We start from the raw sequence: 25,579 nt of genomic DNA, 5'->3' as shown, positions 1-25,579 counted from the left end.
GATGGATCATGGCTGATACACAATATTTTTGTTCATTTTCTATTTACCATTCTCCCTCCATTTCTATCTCCATCCTCCAGCCAGCCCAGGCCACAGGCCCCCTTGAATCAGCCTGTCTGTCCCCCAGCCACGTAAACACACAGGCGTGTGCTGAGCCCTGGTTATATGCACTCAGCGTATGAAGCCATAGACACAGAAACAAGTGATGGGGGTCAGATGTGGCAGTCTGGGGCTGTTTTGCCATCTGAACATGAATTCGGTAAGCAAGGAGGGGGTCACTTACTCATAGCACATGGACAAAGGTCATGCCAATTCCAGTTGCAAAGGTGTCAACACACCAGCTGTGACCAAAGATGGTCTTTTCCCTACTATTAGATTTCAAGCAGCATCGCATGTTCTAAACCTGCCCAGGAGTTTCAAAAGAGTTTACGCAAAAAGGGGTTTCCCCTTTCCCTGCTTGAGTCTCACCCTTCTGTTGTGCTCTTACAGAAAAGACAGATTAACTTCTGGCCCAGGTTATGGGATCCTCTCATCTGCTCAGAGAACGGAGCTGCCGCCAGCTGCTGTGCGTCCAAGGACTCTGTGTTCTCTTGTAGGAGGTTCCTGGATAATTTAAAATTCTAAACCAAGGGCAGTGCACAGAAGCCTGGGGGAGCCCCTGGGTAGCAGTTTTAATGACATCAACAAAACTCAGTCTGGTTATCTTGGCAAGAGAACAACGTCAGGAAACAGAAGACCTGGGTTTGAGGCCTGGCTCTGTTCAGTGTCAGCTTTATCGCTGAACTCTGCACCCATGCTGCTTCTGGAAACAGAACATTGACTGTGAGGGGCCGTCTGTTCTTTGCAGAACCCCTGCTGGAAGGCTTTGGTTAAGACTTCAGTGGAGTCCCCAGGCCACTGACTTCCCACAGTCTTAAACCAACCATGGATACATCCACCAGGGACCTCATTTTGTGGAGGGGAAACTGAGGCATGGAGTAAGTCACGTGCCCACGGTCACAAAGGCCGGGTAAGAGTGATAAGCTGAGGTCTGGCTCCTAAGCACAATAAACCCTACTGCCAACTTGATGTTTCCAAAGAGATGATGAAACAGCCCACCCTGCCCCCCTCCTTGGACCCTGACCACCTCCTCCGGCCCCACATCCTGTGCCTCACACACCCATCAGGCTCCCAGTCCCTATCCGCTGTGAGTGTCCACCATTTGCAGCTCTCAGGCCCCTGATATGAGGAATAGCTGGGACACAGGGAGGAGGGGGCAGCGGAAGGGAACTTAGTTCTGCTTCTTCTCCACCTTGTGGAAAAGCTGGAAGACAGGCCACAGGAACCTCATCTCTGTATGACCTCAGATTTGACTATGTTAGGAAAAATAATTTTTAAAAAATATTATGGTAAAATATACATTTAAAAAAAGGTTTGGAATTTCAGTGGAACTAGGAAAAGGACAAAGAGTGAGGCTAATAGAAGGACTTTGAAAGGATCCATCTCAGCCTGGGTGAACGAATTTTTCCTTATCATCAGACATTAGACCATTCTATTTGCTTTAAATAAAAGATGCTTCATCTTAACTGGCTATGAAAGGGTAAGATTGGAAACACAGACACTGAATTAGAGGGACAAAAAGAAAATGTTCCCTCCCTGTGCCCCCCTCCCTGCCCCAGTTCCACCCCTTTTATTCTGGGTGAGCTTCTCCTCTTTCTAGAACAGTTCTCAAAGTGAGGTCCACAGACAACACCCTTTCAGAGGGATCCTCAAGGGCAAAATGATTTTTATAATAATATTAAAACATTCACCTTTTTTACTGTGCTGACATTTGCCCTGATGGTGCTTAAAACTCCTGGAGCCTTAGCACTAAACTGTACTAGCAATCACGATATTCTTCATCATGTACTTGCAGGAAAAAAATACTAGTTTCCTTTAAAAAATGTCCTTGATGAAGCAGTAAAAATTAAGTTTCTTAATAAGCGAAGACACATCTTTTTAGTTTCTGGGTAGGTAACAACATGGAAAAGTACACAGAAGGTCTGGTGCTGAGATAGATTGGTTGTCCTGGGAAATGCAGTTGTGGATTTGAGTTGCAAGCTAAACTAACCATTTCATTCATAAGGGCCATTTGTATTTGAAAGACCAACTGACAAATGATGTTTCTTCAGACTTGGGTATTTGGCAGGTATTTCCCCAAAAGTAAATGAAATCAGTCTGTCACTCCCAAAAGAACAACTTTGAATATTTGTTGCTGATGATAAAATTTGAGCTTTCAAGTGAAAATTTGAATTTTTGAAAATTTGTATCTGCCACTGGGAGCTTGATAGCTTCTCAGGACTTTTCTGGTGAAACTGGTGGTGAGAGTAACTAATGTGATCGTTTGATATCATATGTCGAAATGAGTCAACATTTTGAAGCAGTGTTTTCCGATGACTAATGCATGTTACAAAACCACACATGGGTAAAAGATCCATTCAAAGTGCAAGACGGACCAATGGAATTTACTGTAACCATAGGCAAGTTTATTGATATGGTTTCATATGCCAACTGGAATTTATCTTTAAGAAACTACCATTTGTCAGTTTAGGTGTAGTATAAAACAATATCCGGTTATGTGAAACCGCTATAAAACACACCTGCCTGTTCCAATTACAGATCCCTGTGAGGCCTGATTTTCTTCAAAATGTATCACAACAGACTGATGCAGAAGCCAGTATAGGAATCCAGCTCTTTCCCACTAAACCAGACATCAAAGAGATTTAAAAACACGTAAAATAGTGCTGTTCTCACTTTTCGGGAAAAAGTTATTTTTTATAAAAATATTAATATAGATGTAATTTCAAAAATGAATCATAGTTTTAAACTTGTTTTAATTTCCAATATGGTTAACATTGAGGACGAGTGGTGTGCTAGTAAATGTTTAATAACCTGCTCCCTGAGAAGGGTTGGTGGGGGAAGCCCTGATTTGTAGCGTTTGCTGGTTTCAGTGGTGTAACTTACTCTCGTCCCAAACAAGTTTGAGCTACTAATACCTCGCTGATACAAAGTTGGGGAGAGGCCCTCACCTTCCGCTCTGGCCAGCCCGTGGCAAGCCAGCTTCAGCACACCACTGATACAATCTACCTAAGTTTTTAGAATCCTCACTTATTTTGGAGAGTAGAGAGGAGGTCCAAGAATGAGTTTGAGAAGAGGTGTCCTAGGGACCACCAACCTCATCTATGATAAGTCATCTCGGCAACATCAGAAGTCCAGGGGAGTCAAGGCCTCAGTTACAAAAGCCCTTGAACTTCAAACCCCAATGCCCTTATTAGAAACATCCTAAAATCTCTTCTGTTACCTCTGCCAAACCCCTGACAAAGACTAGACCCCTGGATTTTGCTATTTTAATCTCTTCTTGAAAATGTTTTGCTTTAAGGAACACTTTTGGGGAATTCCTTCAGGAAGTGCTCACAGTTGGTTCCAGCTTGGTCCCAATTTACTAGGGGATGGGTGTGTGAAATCAGTCAAAGGGAGATGTAATTCTGAGGGACTGAGCAGGTGTGTGAATCCTGACTCCACCGCCTCCATGCCGGGGGGGTCGGTGGGGATGAAGAATGAGGACCCTTACAAGGAGGAGTTTATATGAACAAAATACTTTATTATTTGAGAAAGAAAAGGCCAAATTACAAAACTTTTGTACTCAAGTCCTGTTCATTACCACGCCAAAGGTTTACCATGGATTTGATTTTCCGTAACTATTGGGTCGAGCCACATAAAGCTGCCAACTTTGTAGGCGAAACAGACAAACATTGGCAATTTCGTGTGGTCAAAGCCCATAGAAAATGAGCCAGCCGGTGGCTAAGATTTCTTTTTGGCAGCAAGATGTTCCCAGTCCCATGTCTGTTGATGTTATAAACCGATGTCTGAGAGATAAACAGGTCCTGCTTGAGAAAAACACCTTGTGCGTAGTGATACTGGAATACAGTCTTGTGTGGGTTCTGAGACCGTGTGGTGCCCCTTCCAGCTCTGCTCTCCCCCGCTCGCCCTACCACCCAAGCTCCTGGTCTCATTGCACGGACGGTTCTTCTTTAGAGATGTCACCGATGGTCCTAGTATCTCCTCATGCTGCTAGTGAAGGTTGTCCAACTTTGAAACCAACTCGACTTGATCATTTACAAAAGGCAGGAGGCACAGGCTGAACCAGGGATTCCTTTGAAACAACTACAAAAGTCTCCATCATGATCAAGATGTTTTCTTCACAGGAACAACCCCAATCCCTTCTCTTTCCCATCTTGTTGGCCCTCTTTTTGCCTCTGGGCATTCTGCGTCCAAGAAAATAAAACTGCGGACACTAAACAGAAAGGAGCAGCTTGGTATCCAGAAAGCCCAAGACTCGACAGGTTAAACAAGACGGGGCAAATCAGGCTTTACTCACGTTCAAGAGGTTTAATAAAGCTTCCCCTCCCCCTGCACCTTCAGCTCTGTATGTCAACTTTACATGGAGCTGAGATAAAAATAAAACTTTCTTTACAAATTACATTTTTTTTCCAGTGAATTACTTTTGCAGTAAAAATAGCTGCTACATAAATCCCTCCTGATCTCTGAAAAGGAGTCGCATATTTCCAAAAATAGTATTCTTATTTTAATCAAACAGCATAATTTGGGGCACGGGAAGGAAATGGCTGGTCAAGGGGAGGTTAGCTGTTGGGGGGAAAAACAGTTGAACTAAAAAATAAGTTTTGTATAGAAACTGACTTAAAGGCATGCATAGAAATGGAAAACATATGCCATTTGTCAAGAAAAATACTGCTTTATAGCTTTTACATTACAATTAAAGGAGAAGCAGAGAGGCCAGATGGGCCCCCAGATAATAACATTAAGTTTCTTATAAAAATTCCCAAATGTACAAAGTCCTTGCCATAGATAACCCAGACAAAACAAAACAAAAAAACCCAGGAATTAACCCTCTTAGACCTTATTCCTGTAGGTATAGTCAATGTAAATAATACACACTTTACAACTTCTCTTAGTCTGCCCTGGCAGATTAAATGTTTGCAAAATGCCACCTGTGCTCCTGACAACTGGAATACATTGCAAAATGCCGTCTGCATTCTTATTTCACATACAGTTATATAATTATTTTAAATTACAATATACAATTTCTGTTAAATAGGTCTGTTAGGGGATTTTGATAACAATTATAAGGTTACAGTCATATATACAAACTAACTTCCGAAATGGCACGATTGTTTCCTTGCACTCTCCTCCCCCTCTGAACCAGAGACCTCTTTGGCATTGGCGTTTCCTGGTTGCAAAAGTCAAAAGAAAATCCAAAAGTGTGTGTCCACAACATGCTTGCTCCTTTGAGAAGACCCAACAGCCCGAACGATCCTGTCACGACACAGCCTGCCCAGAGCCAGGACGGCTGCCTGGCGCTTCTTTCTGGGCCGTTCTAATGTAACAGCATCTCAAGTTGCGTGTTCCTGGCAGCGGGAGTTAGAAGCGAGAAACCGTGCCGCTTTCGGCGGAGAACCGCGGTACCAGATGAAATAAGGCCACTGCTTCTTGGAGACGCTCCCTGATGCACAGATCCCGCCTTTCAGGGTCCTTGGATGGGTCCCCGTGGCCCCAGTTCCAGGCCCGCGAGGCTTCAGTCCTCCGTGTCCAGCTGGACACCCAGGATGGCGTGCAGCTCCTCGGGCGTGAAGCCCAGCAAGTTCTGGAGGTCGCACACGAAGCGGTACACGTAGCGCTTCCCCGACGTCTTATGGATGATGTTCTTGTCGTAATAATAGCGTAAACCCCGGCTCAGCTTCTCGTAGTTCATCTTGGGCTTGTTTTTCCGCTTTCCCCACCGGCGGGCCACCTGTGGGACGGACGGAAAAGAGCTCCATTCAATTTGGCAATTAAGAAAAAGTGCATCACTTTCCCAACAACGATTCGGATGCATATGCTCACTTGACCACTACGTAAGGACCACAGAGGTGTCATCTGCTTTTGTGCACGTGCCAGGGCTCTGCATCCCCCGGCTGTTCCTCGGGGGATGGAGGGAGGTGCTGAGGCAAGAGCGAGGTGACCCCACCCAAAGCTCCGTCTGCGGGGCCTTCTCACTCAGCAAAACCCCCAAGAGCCAAGGGTTCAGAATCAGGGAGGTCCCACGACAAGGGAAATGCTGTGTCCCACCCACCTCCTGGGTTTGAATTCTGACCACCATGTCCACAGCTGCTGAGTGAAATCAGGACCTCAGGACATTCTGCATCCCTCACTGCTCCTGCTGCCCCGGGATACTGGGGAGGTGACAGACCGCACTCTACTGGTACCACAGACAAAGGCCCCCCCCCCCCCCTTGCACTGTCCTCGAGGGCCTGGTATCGGACCTGCCCTCGGCTTTCTCCTCCAGGTGGGGCTGCAGCAGCTCCGCCAACCTCAGCTGAGGAGCGAGCGGGCTCAGTCCCTCCACGGGAAAAGGCAAATTTCCTAAAGCATCTTCAGATGATCAGGCGAGAGCCTCCGTTGACGGCTTTCACCTTTTAACCAGATGACAGAGCGGGGTGGTGAAGCCTGCCTGGTGCTGCGTGCGTAAACAGGGGACACTGTAAACTGTTCATCGGCGAAACAAGGCTCCACATCTCCCGACAGTCAGGAACGCCTCCTGCGGAAGCGCTCTCATCTGTATACTGGTGACCCCTTTTCTGCACCCAGAGAATTGGATTTGTGGACCCCAAGTGACGGAATCAGCTTTGAGAGCCTGCAGAGCAAGTTCCCAGGTTCTGGACGTACCTCATCGGGGTCAGCAAGCTTAAACTCCCATCCGTCCCCTGTCCAGCTGATGAAAGACTGGCAGGATTTGTCAGACAGCAATTCTAGAAGAAACTGCCACAACTGGATAGGTCCGCTTCCTGAGGGGAAAGGGGGTGGGTTATGTTTTTCTAGATTTAAAAGACAGCATGGCTTTAGTCATCCTACTTAAACAAGGAATGTGAGACCTGGCTCCGGACTGGGTGCCGAGGTGAAGGTGTGGCTCTGGGCGCCGGTGAGAGTCCTGGAGGGTTTCCTCCACACCTCCTGCTCCTGAAAAAGAGGCCACTGGGCCCTCGATTGCTGGGTTTGGTCTTTTGGGGAAAAAAAAAAAAAAAAAATTCTGGGCCACCAACTCTTGACATCAAAATTCCTCACCCTATTTAATTGTTCCTTATGTAATAACTTTCAAAGTTTATTTCTAGAAACACCCAGTGGGACGGGGATGCGGGCAGTGGAAGCAGCCTTTCGACACAGGATGAGGCGTGTCATTCTCCGAATCCCACGCGTAGCTTTCTTGCCAGATGACGATGAGCAAATTGCTTAGCTTAACCCAAGACGTGGTTTACTCAGTGGTCACTGGGACGTTCGGGGTTGTAGCCATGGCCTCACCGCCTCTATTTGATGAGGTATATGCTTTGCAAAGTGCTCTTCGTATACCTTTTCTTGATTAATACTTAGAACTGCCGCCACCTTGTGAAGTATCCCTGTATCGATATTTTAAAGATGAAGGATAAGATGGGCTCAGTGGCTGGGTGCCTCGCCCTGGACCACACGCTTATCCGAGCGCCGTTCCGCAAGGCACAGTGGCTATATTGTTGATAAGGCTGTGTGACCTTGGTGACCACAGACAGCTATCTTCCTCTGAGCCCATTTCCCCACCTGTAAACTGGGTTACTACCACCCACGCTAGGCTGTCCTAGCGTCTACTGACCATATGCCTAGTTAACCACACGGAGCTGGCAGGCAATGAATGGTAACTGATATTAAAATGAAAACCACCAACACCATGGCTGTTTACTTTCTTATCAGGCCCTGATGCCCATGTATGAAAATGACAGCAGTTTCCACACTCTCTGAGTATTTTCACACTTTTTCATGGCTATTTGTTTTATATGATGGAAAAAAAAATCGGTGCCTACGTATTCTTATTTTAACCTATTGGATTTTTAAAAGTAGGTCTTTTTTTAAAATCCCCAATGGCTCCTCCATATGTTCAAAATATGAAGAAAAAAAAAAAAGCACATTTAAGGACACATGAAGCAGCGAAAAAAATTTTCTGGTATTTTCGCTAAAGTACTGGAAATATCTGGTTCTAAAAACAGCTTTAATATTTGTCCCCGGCCTAGAATAGCTCTTACCCAAACCTTCCAAATAAGATGGATGTGAGAAGCAAGAAAGGGTAAACAGTGCCCGGGTTACTGGAGGCTGGCTCTGCTGGCCCTCCCCCAGCCAGTCTACATGCTCTGAAATTCCGGGCGCGGCTGAGTCAGAGCTTAAGCCTCCACAGGCCCCCGGCCCTCGCTGCCACTGCTCTAGGCACTGGCCGGGCACATCCCAGGCGAGCGCACAGGCTGAGGATTCGCAGCCACGCCGCGGAGCCCTGGGTCCGCGGACATCCCTGCAAATTGGGCCTTTTCTGAATCCAGGGAGACAGCTCGCTTGGGTTCAGGATCACACCCCACGCATAAAACGTGGGGTGTCAACACAATGTGGTCCAGCGAGAAACGCCCTTGATAAACAGGGCGGGCGCAGGGCAGGGCGGGCGCAGGGGAGGGGACGTGGAGCCGGGGTGGCGCCCACCTGTGAAGCCGGCCAGCACGGCCGCAGGTATAACTGGTTTGCCTTGCTCCACCGGGCCGCTCCTGTCCTGGATGTAGTCCTTGAAGGACATGGTCGGCTTGCTGAGGCCGAGGGACTGGCTGCAGTCGTCCTCGAAGCTCTCGAAGGACGGTACCCGCTGCACGTCCAGCAGGGACGACTGGCTGTTCCAGGACTGCAGCAGTGACTCCGAGCTCTCGAAGCTGTCGGCGCCCGTCTCGGCAGAGTCGTGGTCTCCGGGCTTCCCTGGCAGAGACAACAGCAGACTCTGACCCTCCAGGACAACGCAACGTCCGGTGCTACCACCCACGGGGGCAGCATCATCGCCATCACCCCCTTTAAGTGTTCGCCCTGCTGGTTCAGAATCACCCAGACTTTTCACGATGCCCTGAAACAGAGCTGCTTATTATTCCTTATAATACATATGCTACGCAATCGCATCTTCCATCAACGGCAGGATGGAGGCATCAGATGTAGCTCCGAGCAGAGGGCTACACAGCAAGGAAAAGGGCAGCAACGTGGAGGGACCTCAGGCACGCACAACGTGAGCAAAAGGCAAACAGAAGAAAACACAACTCGTATCAGGTTCAAGAACTGGCAAAACTATGGTGATAAAAGTCAGGACAATGAGATCCTCTTGGGGTGGGGATGCTATTAACTGGGAGGGGGCGTGAGGGAGCCTTGTGGGGTGCGGGCACCCCCTCCACGTCAATCTGGGTGGCTGTCACACAGGGGTGTATATGGAAAAATCCAACCTGGGCTTCATGCACAGTACCTATGCATCCCCGTACAAAGAGATCTGTCACCTTCCTACACTGCCTCCCCCAATAGCCCACGGCATGGACGACGCTGGCCGCAGGAGCGAGGACTGTGTCATTTACCCGGCACCCCCAGTGCCCGGGACCTGAGGTACATTAGGAGTAAGCTCGCCGAGCATCACTGTTGGACCGTGACCCAACGGACCAGTCCTTGACCTCCTCCACTGGCCGAACTCCGGATGTCTGCGCTCACGTCGCCGTGGCTCCGGGAATCAAACCAACAGCCCTGCTGAGAAGGGCACTTGGAAGCCTGGATCTTACCAGAACTGCTGGAGAGCAGATTCAAGGTGCCGGCCGGGAAGTCCTGGCTGCTGGAGCAGTAGTTGATGCTGACGGTGCTGAGTCGGGCCTTGGGAAACATCTGGAAGTCCCGCTCGGGACCGAGGGTGCTGGGCGCTGAGGATGCTGGACACAGGCCATCCAGGAGGCCGCCTTTGGGGTAGCTCTGCGTCTGCATTCCATACAGCGCCTGCTCCACGGCAAAACCTGCAACAGGACCACAGATGGCAGAGCCGTCGGGCGACGTCAGCGCGATGACCAGAGACCCTCCACACCTCAAAACGGAGCGCGAGCTGCTCTGCCCACTCCAGCCCTCCCTCCCCAAAACCCCAGTGGACGTGTGAGCTTGGGTGGGCAAGTTTTCTACTGTGTCCTCCCCTTCTCTAACTGTTCGTCTTCTCAGTCAAGGAGCCCGTTTCCAAAGCGCCTGCAGCCCCTGGACCCCGGATGCAATGCCTCATGTGAATATTTCTACATCTCTTGTTTTTCAAGTGCTTCCATGTGAGCCTTGGGACAACAGGGTCACTGGATCTTTCAGCTTCTGAGGAAACCAAGGCTCAGACAGATGAAGTGATTTGCCGCCCAGCCAGTGACCCATAAGGGAGTATCTCCAGTTGCCCTGCCCACTCTGGCTGGCGGACCACCAAAACCTGCACTCGCCAGTGTCAACCACCAGGAGGAGGGACAGAATTCCATGACACCTATTTAAACCCCAAAGTTCAGGGCAAATTTAGTATTGCTGTCCACACACTTCCGGGGCCTGCCACCTTTGTTTGTTACACTAATCTGACCACAGCAACTGGCTCACTCCATTCCGCCCCTGGAGTTATAAATTGCCAATTTATAGCCCTGGCCAAAGCAAAGATAACATAAGTCACTGATGTGATGTTAAATTTTCTAGTAGCCACGCTGAAAAACTAAAAAGACACTGGCGAAATGAATTTGAATGTTTTACTTGACCTAAGAGAGCCATTATCATTTCAATATGTAATCAGAATTTTTAAAATTATTTAGGAGGTATTGCCATTCTCTGTTCAATATTAAGACTTTCCGATCGGGCGGGTGTGCGTTATACTCTCCCTACACGTCTCAATGTGGACCAGCCGCACTTCTGGATTTCTGAATGTGTGTGATCGCCGTATGGGACAGTGCAGGTTCTGCCTTCGAACCTTCCGTGAATCTAACAGGAAAACTGAGAAGCTCTTAAGGGCAGAATTAATTGCACTGACCTAACGAATTGCTATTAATCCAATGAGGAACTGAGGTGAGGTGTGAATTTTCTTCATACTGATCTTCTGTCTTTTCTTGGTTTTCTGAAACATAGACAGAGGAGACATAAGATTACAAATTGAGAGGTTTAAACTACAGAAGAAAAAAAGTTCCTTTCTGAATTACTGTTCTATGGCTATTTCAGCGTAACAAAATGCATTTTAGCCCTTCCCACTTAATCTGACGGTGTTCCATGTCATCATGTCGTTTAAAAGCACTAGAGACAGAAATGTATTCTTCTGATAACTAGAATAAGTCTTCTAAACTCCTCAGCGCTGCTACTGGCGAAGTTAAATTTCCTAGTATACAATTTGAGAGATCTAGGTGGTGTCTTGAATTCATCTATGTAGTCGACAAAGGGTTAAATGCGTACGAAGTACCCCCTGTACCAGGGGCTGGAATAAAGCAGATTAGTAACATGGCACAGTTCCTGCCCTGGTGAAGCTTCTGACCCATTGCCTCAAACCCTGAGGTGTGTCCAGGGGTGGTGAGCGCTGTTACAGAAAGAGAGGTCAAAGCAGTGCTATGGGCCTCCGAACGGGGACACGCACGCACAGGAACTTAAAGGGAAAAGGTCAGCATTCCCTGTACGTGCTTACGTGCTACAAACACACAGCCGCATGCACACCCACAAATCCAGACCCACACAGACTCACACGCGAGAAATGGCAAAACAGGTCTAACTTGCCAGCAAATAGATTCACCAGAAACTTGTCAGACCAGACGTGTCCAAGTTCAGGGAAAATTTGAGGGTCTTTAAGTTTCCCTGGCCCTCAGAAGCCATAACTAAGAAGAGCTGGCAGGTGACCCTGAGATCATTTTAAGATTCTGAGTCTGTAACGGACGTTGAAACTCAGAGTTGAAAATCAATTAAATGAGCAATACGTCCCTGAACTCTTCTCATGGGCTTATTTTCTTACATTTTTAACTTGAAGGATTCCCTCACTATACCGTTTCTCCTTTGTAACTCAATATATCTTTAACATTGGTGTCAATGCTCTTTTTAGGTCTAGATCAAGACTTTCTACATAGGAGCTCTTTTTGCTCAAAGGCCAGTTCCTGTATAATATGTCAGTGTGTAAATATGTATCAATTACTTGTATGTATCGGTTTATAAACATAAAACAAAAAAATTCTCTGTTGGATTCCATTTGGCCTTAGGAAATGTTACTATGAAATTCCCGGTTTATCTGAACAAAGGCTCACTTTCACCGAGGCTGACTTCTTTCCTAAGGCTCTGTGAAGTGAGCTCCAAACACGGGCCTTCTTGCTGTCTCCTCACCTGACCAGGCCACACGTACGCCTCCAACTCCAACTCACGACGTCCGGCGGCACTGAACACCTTGGTGACTAAGGCTCCTGCCTTGTGGCCAATGCTCCCCACACTCGTACTTAAGTGGAGTCAAAATCCATAAATCACCGCCACGTAGCTGACTCACGCCAGTGGCATCTTCAGACAATCTGCCCTACGTCACTGAAATGCCAACCGTAGACGGCCCCCCCCCGCCCCCGGCATCACTCTTCCCTGCTATGCTCACCCCGCCTGGGGAGCCCAGTCGCTCACCAGTACCTTTGATCATCTGCTCCAGGTGTTCCCAGAGAATGTCACCCACGAAGTCAGGCGCCAGCTCCAGAAAGCGATCCTTGCCAAGGTTACACAACACCTGGCCGGTCATGCCGAACCTCTGGAGGTTGACGTCCACCAGACTGAACTCGTTGGTGGCCCAGAGAAGCCACTGGCACACCTGTTGCTCAGTCCACAGCCACGGATCTACCGGGGAGGGAAGCAAAGGAGGCAGTAAGGCCAGAAGCACTCCTGATTTACCCGCAGAGCCCGGACGGGCACCCTAGAGTCCAGGGAAATGAACAAGACACCCAGGAAGCTGTTGAGGCACTGACCGCAGTGCTGGATGGAGCGTTCAGTCGGTTGGATTTGGAAATAAAAACTGGCTCAGCTTAATGACCGCTCTGTCCCTCTTTTCAATACGCCCTCAACAAATGCTCGAAACTAAGTCTTCTCAAGCTATGGCAGCCCGACGGCTCTGCCTAGTACAGTGCAGGCACAGAAAGCTCCAGGAAGGAGCGCTTACTCTTTGGGATGCCGAGGCGACGCTGCTCCTTTTGGAAGCCACTGAAGGTAGCTTTTAAGGCTTGACTCATCACGGCCTTGCTGCACGGGGTCAACAGAGGCAACTCACAGTTGGTCGAGTCTGGAAAAGAAACCCCAAGGGGACGTTAGGGGTTCAGGCTGGCAGCAACACAGGGAGGACTGAGGGGGTGGGGAGGCAGCTTCTAGGGGAGAAATTCTGACCTCAAATCTTCTGCATCACTCCTTAGATGAGTGTAAATATTAACAAAAACTGTTTTTTTGCCTGCAGTGGAGAAAATATTATACATCTCGTAACCACACTTATTTTTAAAAAATCTAAAATAAAACTCGAGTTCGATTTTTTGCCAAACCTCGTAGAGCAGCGATGCCTAGATAACGCTTCTATTTAAGACTATTCTTACATTTTTGACAATGAAAGAAATTGCAAGGTTTTTGGCCAAAAGCCTTAAGGGGTTGTAAATGGCTAAGCTGGAAGCGACTTCCATTAAACTAAGCGGCAGCAAAGGAACATCAGATGTAACAGGAACACACAGCACTTAGCACCCGTGACGTCAATTTTTATTGAAACACAGCCTTCTCTGGATTCCCTCAGCAATTTCAAGAATGATAAATGACCGTCACATGATGGCACGCTTACGCAAGCATGTGTGTTTTAATTAATTTTCTGGGCTGTATTTTCTAGCCCCTACTTCATATGACAAAGTAATTTCTGGAATGTTTCCAACTAATAACTCTATCACAGTAATCTCAGAGGCATTACTTGACGCGCTATTCCCTTAAGAAGAATGAACAATGACGTTAAGAACTAAGGAGGCAAACGCAGATGGGTGAAGACGAGGAGGCATAATCTGTCGCCCCAAAACTCGGGGTAGGGGAGGAAGATCCAGCTAAGGATGAGACCCCGGCATGAAAAGCTGGGGTGCATTTTAATGGCTACCGGTCTGCTTCGCAGAGGGGACTGGGAGATGGGGCCCGGGCTGGCTGCAGTGTTGAAATATCCTAAGGAGAAGCTGGTGGCGGGGGGGACCCCTGTGGTTTGCTCCTAGCAGGGCACCCACCCTCCCTGGGGTGTGTCTGGCAAGTGAGGACCTCAGAGTCACCAAGCACATTAAAAAAGGAAAACTGTCTTCTCTCAGATCTGAGCCTCTCCTGGACTCTTCATGCAAACATTCAAGATACCAACATTCGCCACTTATGAATTATAATCTATGAACTGAACTACTTCGGGACATCACGCTCAACTTGTCAAGTCTGAGTAACAAGTTACCATGAGAAATTGAATCCAAGCCTGTTGGCACTTCCTGGAGTGTTTGCTCTTCATTTAGGGAGGGGAAAACAGCGAGCAGGGAGCCATCAAAGGTGTCAAAGGCAGGCTGGCGCTGCAGAAGCAGAGGGAAAGAAAACGGAAACGCGACATTTAAACTTATTTAATGACCTATTTTCAAAGTGGTCCACGGGCAGCCTCACTGATACACCCTGAGTAAGCTGCCAGTCATAGAGCCACGCATGGAATCAGCCAGTCAGTACTCTGAGGAGACTTCTGACAGGGTCAAAGCAACCAGAAGGATTCGATTTTACTCTGGATCACTTACAGGCATACCCTGGAGAGATTGCAGATGTGCTTCCAGACCATCAAAATAAAGTGAATACTGCAGTAAAGCGAGTCACACAAATGTTTTGGTTTCCCAATACATGTAAAAGTTACGTTTACACTATTAATTGTGCAATAGCATTATGTCTAGAAACTATGCATACCTTAATTAAAAACTACTTTATTGCTAAAAAATGCTAACCATCATCTAAGCCTTCAGAGAGCTGTAATCATTTCACCGGTGGAGGGTTTCAAATATTTCGAGGATTACCAAAATGTGACACAGAGACACGAAGACAGCAAATGCTGTTGGAAGAACGGTGCCGATAAACTTACGATGCGGGGTTGGCACAGACCTTCAATTTGTAAAAAGCGCAGTAAAGCGAAGTACAACACAGCAAGGTCTGCCTGTCAACAACCGCAGAGCCAGAATGACTGGGAACTTATTGTTGTTTTGCGGTACGCGGGCCTCTCACTGCCGTGGCGTCTCCCGTTGCGGAGCACAGGCTCCGGACGCGCAGCCTCGGCGGCCACGGCTCACGGGCCCAGCCGCTCCGCGGCACGTGGGATCCTCCCGGACCGGGACACGAACCCGCGTCCCCTGCATCGGCAGGCGGACTCTCAACCACTGCGCCACCAGGGAAGCCCTGGGAACTTATTTTTAATGGCCTAACCAATTTAAATGAATAAATTAAGTAAACAAACCTAAAAGCAAGAGAATCTTAGAACAGTGCCTGGAGAGACTCAGAGACCACTGCGATCCGAACACCTGGGCCTTCTAAGCTACTTGGGAGGGATGCTTAGGCTGTTGTGTGTATAAGAAAAACGACTTGGTTCACTGTAGTTAAAATGAAAGGCGAGTGATTAAATGAAAATGAAAAATCAAACAACAAAATACATTACTTTTTCTGTTGAAGCATTTATTCTGAAATGTTTACCATGAAACACTGCAACTGAAACTATACGTCCTTCCTCATCTATTCCAACGGTTCAGAAAATAATAATACATATGAGAACATTCCTTAAGACTTAATTTTGTAAAAGTTTAGTGTATTGAAAAGGACACCCCTCCCCCATCGTCTATTAAGAGGAAAGATTTCTAAAGAAAATAGGTTTAAAGTTAAACTACCTCTCATTTAGGGGAAAGAGGGGGAGAAATACACAGGGAAAGATACGCCTGAAGCTGTGAGGATTTCTAATAATCTCATCTAACATTTACAAATGGAATAGCCTTTAATGTAAGACTCATTGGGACTTCCCTGGTGGTCCAGTGGTTCAGACTGCACTTCCACTGCAGGGGGCACGGGTTCGATCCCTGGTTAAGAACTAAGACCCCTCAAGCTGCATGGCGCGGTCAAAAAAAGGAAAAAAAGACTCATTTATGAGTAACACATGTAACAGATGAAGGCTTGATTCATCATGGCCTAACTTGTTGAAGAAAAACGTGAAGAAAGGTTATATTTTTCCAACATAAGCTGGAAATCCCATGTCATGTGCAATGTGATGACCCATCTGTTGAGTCATCAATTAAAAAATGTGTAACACATTTACAAATCAAACAGTTTGTGTGCTTTCTTTTTAGAAATGCAGAACAATGAATGACGCATTACATAAGAAGTAGGAGCTCAACCCGATGATGTCCCAATGATGTTGGAGCCCAGCTCCCCAAAACCCAAAGCGAGGATGACCTATTGCCCAAAGCCCACGGGGGGAAGACCAATCCTGCGAGTGTGAAATACTCACCTCGGCTTACGAACTACCTTAGAGCAGTGCCAATTTTGGTGAAATAGCCAATAGATTTTTAAAGTTCCCACTAGCATTGCCCAGGTGACTAAGAAATGCCTGCCCTTTCATGACTGTACTCCTGACTGTTCTTTTTTTTTTAAAACCAGGAAGCCAAAAGACAAGACAAATTCCTGCTGCGTATTTCAACACATCAAATTTCAGCAATGACAATTTCTTCTCCAAGCCCAGAGATGGCACAGGCATCGTCAAACTCTTCTAGTTCATAGGAGAAGTCTTCTCTCTAGAGGGGTCGTTTTCAAACTTAATACCATAATTTCTTGTATGGTTTCTGCCACGCCAACACTGAAAACGTCTGACCAAAATGAACAGAAAAAAGAAAACCTCGCTGACTTGACGTCTGATGAATTTCATGACACTCTAGAAAGGCCTGTGCCAATTTTTGCCTCTTGCGGTTCTATCAGACCGATAACCTCACGCTGATCTACTGAGAAGAATGTAACACGCCAGAGACACATTATCGTACAAAACACCAAGCTAGGAGGAGGCCAATTTAAAATCGCTGTTTCTGAGACATGTTTACTACTCAACACTGAAAAAACCCCAATCAAATCTCGCCGTCACATTTGTAGCAGGCAAATGGGAAATTATCAGTTTGTGCTGCTAAAGAATGTTCCCCAAAGGGGTTGAGACAGAAACTACGCGGAATGTTTATTACCCAGCCGAGAAGGCTCTTTCATCTTTAATCTGTTCTTTCTTTGGTTTACATAAACAGGCGCAGCTGCGCCTGGAAGGACACAATGGATGCAGACTGCCTGCATCCCGGTGGGCGCCGACCCTTCTGATGGGAGCAACAGCAGCAGGTGGGCCCGCCTGCCTCTTCTAAACCCGTTCATTTCAGTTCTTAAACAGCTTTTCTGTCACCCACTCCTGGGGGACAGAACAGATAGCTCCTCCAGCTCTGTTCTCTGGAGAATTGAAAGGATTTTTCACCTGGTAGGAGCCTCCGAAAGAAACTACAAAGGCCTCACCATCTACACATTAAACGGTTTCATATCTTGGAGGACAAGTCGAACAAGCACCAGGACACCCATTTTGCAGACTGGAAAACGGAGGCCCAGAGAGATTAAGCAAACAGTCCAGAGTCACACAGCCAGTTAATTAAAAAGCTAGGGCTAGAACCGGTCTTCTGGGACCCAACCCACTGTTTTTTCTCCTAGAGATTGAGTTTTCCAATTTTTTTTTTTTTTTAAGTTTTAATTAAAACTTGTTCACTCACCTTGAGTGTCCCTCTGTAACTGCTGGACACGGGGGCCACCTGGTCCATGTTCTTGATGCCAAAATCATTCATCTTTAAAAAAAAAAGAAAAAGGAAAAGACATGAAGAAAGTCAAAGAGGCAACAAATCAAGTCCACATCCACACCTAACTCTGGCTGAGCTGGTCCAAGTTCTCCAGCCCTAACAGGTCATTCAAAACTGAATGCCAGGAATTGTTCTCACAAATGGGATGTTACTTAAGCAATTAAATAATAATGCTGATTCTCGGCTGAATTCCATTTAGATTTGAGGCATACAGATAAAGTTGCCTTCTGGCTGGCTGGGTGAGCTGGGCTGAGGGCCTGGGTCCTTCCAGGACAGGAGTGGAGGATCTGCTTTCCGCTGTCAATTCCGAGGTCACCTCAGGGTGTGGGGCTGGGGGGCTGCCGGGCAGGGCGAGGGCTATCTCCCGTATGCAAGGGGGACAGTCAGCTCAACCTGGGGGCTCCAGGGCAAGCGCAGCAATGACGTGCCACCGCAGCTCCCAGACAGATCCAGATCCAGGAAAGCCTTCTGGGAGACCCGCCTCGGAGGCCCCCTCCCCTCTCCAAGCTGTGAGGAAGCACAGGCCCAGGAAGCAGATAAAAGGGAGAACCAGGGCTGGAGCTCAAACCCTCTTGCATTGTCTAGATCCTCCTGCGTTGAATACACAAGCTCAAAAGACGTCTGCTTTGCGTGTTGCTCAGCTGTGCATTTCTTGAAGAGGAAGTAATTCTGATCATGGATCTGCCTTACTTGCTTGGATGGTCTGGTCTTATCCTGGACCTGCACTGACCAACGTGGCAGCCAGCAGCCACGTGGGGCTCCTGAGCGCTTGGCACTGGGCTAGGGCGAACTCCGATGTGCTCAGCATGTAAAACACACTCTCAATTTCAAAGATTTCAGAGCGAAAAGTGAAGTATCTCGGTACTTTGTATTTACTGCATGTTTATGTAATATTTTGACTGTGCGAGGTTAATTGAAACACATTGAAATTAATTTCACCATATTTACCGTGGCTATTAGAAAACTTAAGAGTTGCATGTGTGACTGGCACTTGGACAGTTCCATATGTGACCTGTGATTGCTGTAAACGACTGAAAACTTATCTGGGGCCCTAAAATGTAATTGTTTGGTGGAGTAAGTTAAACATTAATAAGTGAGAAAGGTACTTCGATAATCCTGCCTTAGTGTTTGTTAGATTAAAAAAACAGAGCAACTAAAGCTGATTTTCACATAACCTGGGAATCCCCTATGACAGTAACCCACCCTCCCTGCTTCATGACCCTGAGCTGGAGGTCTAGAAGGAAGCTTTATGGGGTACCTCTAACTGCCCACCCTGCGGTCTCCACTGAGTGCTCCTACCTGTTACAACCAAGAACCTTGAGTAATTAAAACATTGTGCAATGGACAGACTCACTGGCGGAGGCAAAGAGCTTATTTTCCTGTAACTACTTAATTCGAGTTTGTACTTTCTTGTTTTCTCTTTATAGTCAACGTTATGGCTAAACAGACCTCCCAACAACTCAGCACACCGACACACACCCCCTTGGCTAGCAAGGCAGTACGGGAGGAGAGTCCCAGCCACCAGGGAGGCCAGAGGCACTGGACAGGCCTGTAAAAACCCTCAGAGTGCGGGTAGTTATCTTGGGGGCCAGTGGAGGCGCGAAAGCTTGGACAGTAAATCATAGTTGGGGGTGGAGGGGTGGGAGTTGGGGTTTGGAGGGGAGGAGTTGTCCTGGATCAAAAGTGACCTCGTTTGCTCAGAATCTCCACTTGGTGAATCCTGTCATCCACATGCACTCAAGAATCAATACTCACTACTGATGATCACCTGGTAGATTCCACCTTGCTAAGGGCTAAGCCTGAGCTGGGGCACCACACCTTCCCACCTCACTCAACTGTCTGACATCCCTGAGAGGCAGACGTTATACCATCTTACAGTGAGGCAAGAGACCTCGGGATCTTGCCCAGGATCACACAGCTACTGCGGGGGCATCTAAGGGGCACAGGGCAGACCAAACCCCCGGGGAGTATGGCCCTACCTCCTGAGCTCCTCCAGGAGCCAGGATCACCCAAATGATGAGGCGTACGCCCTCCTCCCAGCACATCAGTAAAGAGCAGAGATGGCACACAGATATCATCAGACTAGGCCCCTGCTCGAGACGCTTCATAATGTGAAATGCTCCTTAATGTAGAGCTTTATGCCACTGACCTGGATGAACTAAGTCCTGTCACCGGATGATTACATCAGCAAGCCTCAAACAGGAGACCAAAATGAACGCACACCTTGGGTGTTGTCAGTTACCCATCTTCTTCGCCTGGTTTGCAGACTTAATTCCACATTCTTCAGCTTCACCGAGATGGACAGAGAATAGATGTGGAAGGCGATGGAGAAGCCCCGCCTGATTTTTGTGTACAAATACCAGGAGGAAAGGCAGTCTACCACTCCCACATAAAGAGCTGTACTGACTAGCTATGGAATAGAGTTCTTCTGCTGTCCGGCTTTCAATTTGTTTTGTAAAAACCATGGAGAATCACAATGCTCTACCAATGGTTTCTGGCAAACACATAAATAATCAAATTTAAGTTCCCTTATTTTACTCAACACAGCTTGTGAAGGTGGCAGACAGGCCAAGTTTCTCCACCTAAGTCAATTTCACACTTAGATCTTTTTCGTGTTGCCCTATTGATGGATGCTTTTGGACAACAAAAACAAGGGAAAATGGCAGAAATGGAAGGGCCGAGAACGGTTAAATTTTAAAACAAGCAGAACTTGCCGCACAACAGTACCCTTATGGGAACAAGTGATCGCTTATGTGAGATTAGAGCACAGGTTTGCATTTAGGTAAATTTTTAAAAAGCAAGAATAAAGAAAAACAAACCTGAAACGCACTTTTGAAGATTGGTTTGCTTTTTCCTTTGAAAGTTATCGATCTAGAGAGAGGAATGACTAATCCCAGAAATGAGTGTTTGACTATCTCCCTGCAGGACTCGGAGAGCTAGCATTTACTGTACTGCGATATCATTCAGGATTGTAATAAACCTTAACTCAGAGATTTATCTCTCTGATTGGTGGTGATGTGGGAAGCAGACAGTGCACAGCCGCTTCCACTGTACGGAACAAACATAATCTCTTACGGGTAAATTAAAATAAATTACCCCTATCTCCAAAGGGAACTGCTCACTTCTTTACTTTCTAAATCAGTAGTAGCAGGTCAACTACTATTTTCGGATACCCTAAAATTGAATACAGGCCAATATAAAAGTCTCATGTGCTTAAAAAAAAAAAGCCATACACGCTCAAACGCTGTTACCCCTTCATCCAAAATGCTCTGCGAACGGGAAAATAAAGTCAGCCTTGCGCACCCACATCTCCATTTCCGACAGGCTCCCCATGTTCGCCTCGCAGGACCGAGGGGCCCGGATCCAGAGGTCCTGGGGCGCCCGCGGGGGTCCCACTGGAGCCGCAGGACCCTCCCGGCCCCTCCCTCGCCCGCTGCCACGGCCGGGCCCGGGACCTGGCCGCGCAGGTGACCGGGGGATTGGGATCGGCGCGTTTTCGGGAAGCCGCAGCCTCCCAGGTGTTTCAGGCGCCCGGCACCCCAGATCTTCCCGGGTCCGGCGTCCTCCCGTAAGTCACCCGCAAACCCGGGCGCGCCGGGGGCCCTCGGACACCTTCTCCAGCGTCCCCCACCCCTTCGCGAAATCAGGTCCGCCGGGCGCCCACTGGCAGGAGCCCCCCTACCACGCCCGCGTTTCCTTTTAAAACAAAAGCAAGTGAAACAAGCCGGCGCGCCCCGCCCGCCCCTGCCACCTCGGCGACCCCGGGGCCGCGGCCCAAGTTCGCAGCCTGCTCCGCCCGTCACCGCCGGGCCCACTCCGAGCTCGGCCCGCCGCCCCGAAAGCCACTCGGCCCCAGGAACACGAGCCCCGAGCGGACCGGATCCCAGACGCGCGACCCCCGACTGCTACGGATAGCCGCCACCCAGCCTGGACCCCGGCTGCGCCCCGGGATCCGGACCTCGGAGCCACCCACGTCCCCCGCCCGGTTCCTGGGTCCCCCGGTGGAGGATCCGGCGCCGGAGGACGCTCCCCGCCGGACCCCGGCCGCCCGCCCGGCCCGATCCCGCTCTTACCGCGCCTCTCCGGGCAGGGCCGCCGGCGGCTCGGGGCCCGGCTTCCTCGGTGCGCGCCGGCTAGGGCGCGGGCGCGGGCGCGGGCGCGGGCGGGGGGACGTCCGCGAGGCCGGGATGGGCGGGGGGCGGCGGGCGGCCGGGCTCCGGGCGCTCGGGGCTGGGGCTACCCCGCGCTCCGCGCAGCCGCTGGAGGAAGTAACCGGCTGGTCCCCTCCGCCGCGCGCTCTTCAGGAGCGGGGGGAGAAGGGAGGAGGGAAGAGGGAGGAGAGACGGCAGCGAGGAGGGGAGGAGGGGCTGAGGGGGAGGGGGAGGGGGGAGGGGAGGGGAGGAGTGGAGGAGAGACTGCAGAGGGCGGGGGAGGGGAGGGGAGGAGAGAGAGGAGGGTGCGAAGCGGAGGGGAGGGCCGCGGGGGGGAGGGGGGAGGAGAAGAGCAGGGGGCGGAGCCGGACCTTTCAGGCGGGACGTCGCTCGGCGCCTGAGGTCACTCGGCTGTCCCTCGCCCGCTGTTCCCGGGCCGCTCTGGGCCGGGGACTCCGAGGCCTGGCGCCCCGTGCTCTGTGTGTCCCGGGAGCTCAGGAGGAGAGTCGTTCTTTGGTTTCTTCCCCGGGTCCGGAGGCTTTAACCCCAAACGTGCCCTGGCAGGACTGGAGTAGTGCTGGTGCCACCGAGTGGCCGCAGGGCTTGGGGTCATAAGGGAGTCATTCTGGCGCCATTCTTGGACCTCCTCGTGGACTTATGATTTCTGATCATTTTTATTTCTGATCATTCTGTCATGCTGACGCTGAGATGATAAAGATGCAAAATGGGCCCTTTGATGGGTCACGGAGCCCCCTGCTCCGAGAAGCCCCATTCCTACAGCCTCCGTGTGAGTGGCACCCCCTAGAGTTGAGCGGTGCCTTAGTAGTAACCAGCCTCGACTGAGCTTCCCTGGGCTAATCCTCATGATAATTCTCCAAGGCATTATTGTCCCCACTTTAAATATGAGGGAGTTGACCCTCAGGGTAAATACCTTGCCAAGTCATAAGACATATAAATGGGAAATTCCGGGTTGAAACTCCAGTTTATCTGACTTCTAACTATGATCAAAACCATCACCCATACCTCCCATTTCCATTTTTAGCAGGAAATATTCAATACTTGAGTCCCTGGCTAGAAACGTGCACATTTCCTATTCAGATTCAGGTCAGATTCTCAATATTTTGGAGGAATATTTAGATTCCTAAAAGTGGTTATAAAATAAAATAGCTCAGCTTAGAAAAGGCCAGGGGCTGAAATTTGATGCATCTCAGGGACTGCAGTGCTGTGAAGGGAGAGAGGAAAGGCCTCACTTCTCTGTTACCAAGGTTCCTGGTTTCCATGGCAACCCTAAACCAGGAGTTATCCAGATAATTGAGATACTGTGGCACCTTAATGTTTCCAGGTACCTGAGGGTCTCCGGGTGTCACCACTGCATGGGTCAGAGGCAGGGTCTACACGGCTCAAACAACCAGGTGCTGAGAAGATTGATATTTCCAGCAGATTGAACTGATTCTGATGGTTTCTCCGTGTACGTTCAGGCCTGGAACAGAAATCACAGATAGGTCAAGAAGGAGTTTCATAAATGAGATACAGATCCATAGTAAGTTACCATGGAGACATAAAGAGTATTATTTATTTATTTTTAACTGTAGCAGAAAATACTGACTCATCTGGGTTGCAGTTTCAGCCAATAGAGGGTCTTTTCCCCCAGGCTACTGAAAGCATCTGAGAAGCTTGGTACAGACAGCCCTTAGGTCAAGTTCAGTTGCCCGGAGTGGGGCTGCCTTGTCCATAGGACCTGTTCCCATGCCCGTGGGTCTCCGGTGCTAGGTGATCGGGGGCTCCCTGAGTCCCTGAGGTCCACTGACTCAGTGGGAAGACATCTTTCCTCCTTGAGGGGCTGGTTGAGGGGAGGGGCGTTTCCAACACATCTGAGCAGAAAGACATCAGAAGAAGTGGCATTGGAGTCTGGAGACAGTCCATTCCTGACAACCAACTTTTCCTCTGTTCTAACTGGCTAAACCTTGGGCCAGTTCTCGCCTCTGTAGAAGCAAGGGTGATTATGGCACCTATGTCATCAGGCTGTGATGGGCATCTGACACAGAACCAAATTTGTAAAGAATTTGTTCAGCACATGGTAGAGAGAGGTTAAAAATGATATAGCTATTAAGTGTCTTTTTCCAAGCTCCCCTCTGGGAGCATTTTATGAAAAATCCTTTAAAAAATATATACGTGGAAAAAAAAATCATCCCTACCCTCTCAGATATAAATGTGTGAAACCCGACAGAAAGTAATCTATCCAGGAGCAAAATGCAGAGCTGAAAGAGGTGCAGAGGCGCGAGGGAGGAAGCTGGGGTCACACACAAGCCTGTACTCCTGACCCCCACCCAGGTCTCTGCCACTCCCTGTTCCCCTTCCCAGGAGCCCTGGGCTCAGTCAAGCAACCCCCTTGCCCTGGGTCCTCTGCGGTGGCTGATCCCCCTCTATGCTTGGGTGGTCACATGCTCATAATAAAATGTCTTTTCCTAGTTCTGGGGCCATATCAGGGTTCCTAACATTTTTTACCTTCCTGTTGTTAGTCGGTTTCCTAGTTACTCAGCAGAACTGAAACCCAGCCTGGCTGCAGCCTGTGATTATTCATTGACTATTATGGCTTGATTCACGAGGAACATCGGGTTTTCCAGTAAATTAAACCCAATAAAAGTATGGCCCTTGCGCTTCAAGATCAAAAGTCAAAGGTGTTAGAAGGAAATTAAAAGTCAGGAGGCCCATCAGGTGAAATGACCAATGTACCACGTCAGGGTGAGTGTAAGAGCAGTCTTAACTCGTCCTTTAAGAAAGAGGGGAGCTCATAGAGGAGAAGAAGAAAGAGGAAATTACAGTAGAATGTATGCGTTATAAATAGTAAATGTCTAGAGGGTAAAATGCAGGTAAAGAGTTCTTTAGAATCCAGACGTAATTATTAAAAATGATTAGCTTACCAAGTTATTCTGTACAAACAACAACAAAAACTTTTCCTTAGAAACACGTCTGTATTTATCTTGAAATCCAAATCAATAGTCAACATACAGTTGCAAGTGGAAACCGTACAGGTGGTTTCCACTTGCAAGCTAAACAGACGTCATCTGGTCTGAGAAGTATCATTTATTCATTTAGCAAACACAGTGTCAGCTACTGAGAAGACAGATGAGTAAAGGCTTAGTCCCTGCCCTTGAAGAAGTAAAAATGAAGTCCACGGTTCTGCAAAGATCATGCACAAATGTGAGACTTTGGAAATCCTGGGAGGTGGGTGGGCAGTGGAGGGGGAAATGCACTTAGAGATAGAAATAATTTAATGCATGCATATTTTTCTGGCACCTACATTTCCTTTGCTGACCATTCACCCTGCAGTCACGGGGTCATGACTGGCAGTAGTTATTCCACTGATGCATGTTGGGGTCAAGGAACAGATGAAATTAAACTTTAAAACCTCCCGCATTTCCTCCCACCACACACAACAAATATGCACACAGAGTGTATACCACCCAGCTGCGCTCTCTTTGGGCCCATCTACAGGCTGGCACTGGTTCCTGGAATCCGGGCCGAGCTAGGGTCATCCAGCAGCCTCCCAGCCCCCTCCCCGCAACAAGATGGTCCCACACTATGCAAGAGCAGGTAGTTTCTACCCTTTTCTTTTTTCTTTTTTTCTTTTTTTTTTTTTGCGGTACGCGGGCCTCTCACTGCTATGGCCTCTCC

The 25,579-nt window shown here is 48.6% G+C and overlaps 1 protein-coding gene and 2 long non-coding RNA genes across 13 annotated transcripts in view; 2 read left to right on the top strand and 1 right to left on the bottom strand.

Moving 5' to 3' along the window:
- LOC114486684 (uncharacterized) overlaps positions 1–16,745 on the top strand; it is a 50,646-nt gene extending 33,901 nt beyond the window's left edge. For 3 of the 6 annotated variants that reach the window (XR_003680816.2, XR_003680827.2, XR_003680821.2), the window contains one exon: positions 16,540–16,745. This is a non-coding gene — a long non-coding RNA (uncharacterized lncRNA). Of the gene's footprint in view, positions 1–489; positions 4,003–16,539 lie in introns of those variants that run through there. The other 3 variants (XR_003680824.2, XR_003680817.2, XR_003680828.2) reach the window with 1 other exon arrangement.
- ETS2 (ETS proto-oncogene 2, transcription factor) lies at positions 4,591–22,074 on the bottom strand. Of its 4 annotated transcripts, none has more exons than XM_024120295.3 (10): positions 21,827–22,074; positions 17,670–17,741; positions 14,324–14,435; positions 13,037–13,156; positions 12,511–12,717; positions 10,907–10,990; positions 9,660–9,884; positions 8,563–8,826; positions 6,742–6,860; positions 4,591–5,827 (listed from the first exon to the last, which is right to left on the bottom strand). In XM_024120295.3, the coding sequence occupies exons 2-10, from the start codon at positions 17,739–17,741 to the stop codon at positions 5,612–5,614; spliced, it is 1,419 nt and encodes a 472-aa protein (XP_023976063.1). In that variant the 5' UTR covers positions 21,827–22,074; the 3' UTR covers positions 4,591–5,611. The 4 variants fall into 4 exon arrangements, with proteins under 4 accessions (XP_023976063.1, XP_023976064.1, XP_028348473.1 ...); XM_024120296.3 differs by having other exon boundaries at positions 12,517–12,717; positions 21,827–22,072; XM_028492672.2 differs by lacking the exon at positions 21,827–22,074 and adding an exon at positions 19,903–20,041 and having other exon boundaries at positions 12,517–12,717.
- Positions 21,236–25,579, top strand: part of LOC129392311 (uncharacterized) — an 8,915-nt gene continuing 4,571 nt past the window's right edge. The window contains exons 1-3 of one of the 3 annotated variants that reach the window (XR_008618016.1): positions 21,236–21,321; positions 25,001–25,105; positions 25,400–25,498. This is a non-coding gene — a long non-coding RNA (uncharacterized lncRNA). Of the gene's footprint in view, positions 21,322–23,246; positions 23,445–25,000; positions 25,106–25,399; positions 25,499–25,579 lie in introns of all 3 variants that reach the window. The other 2 variants (XR_008618017.1, XR_008618015.1) reach the window with 2 other exon arrangements.

The sequence above is a fragment of the Physeter macrocephalus genome, chromosome 8 (genome assembly GCF_002837175.3).
Source record: "Physeter macrocephalus isolate SW-GA chromosome 8, ASM283717v5, whole genome shotgun sequence".
Taxonomy (NCBI): domain Eukaryota; kingdom Metazoa; phylum Chordata; class Mammalia; order Artiodactyla; family Physeteridae; genus Physeter; species Physeter macrocephalus.
The sequence above is the reverse complement of the archived record's forward strand: the minus strand, read 5'-3'. Positions and strand labels throughout refer to the sequence as shown.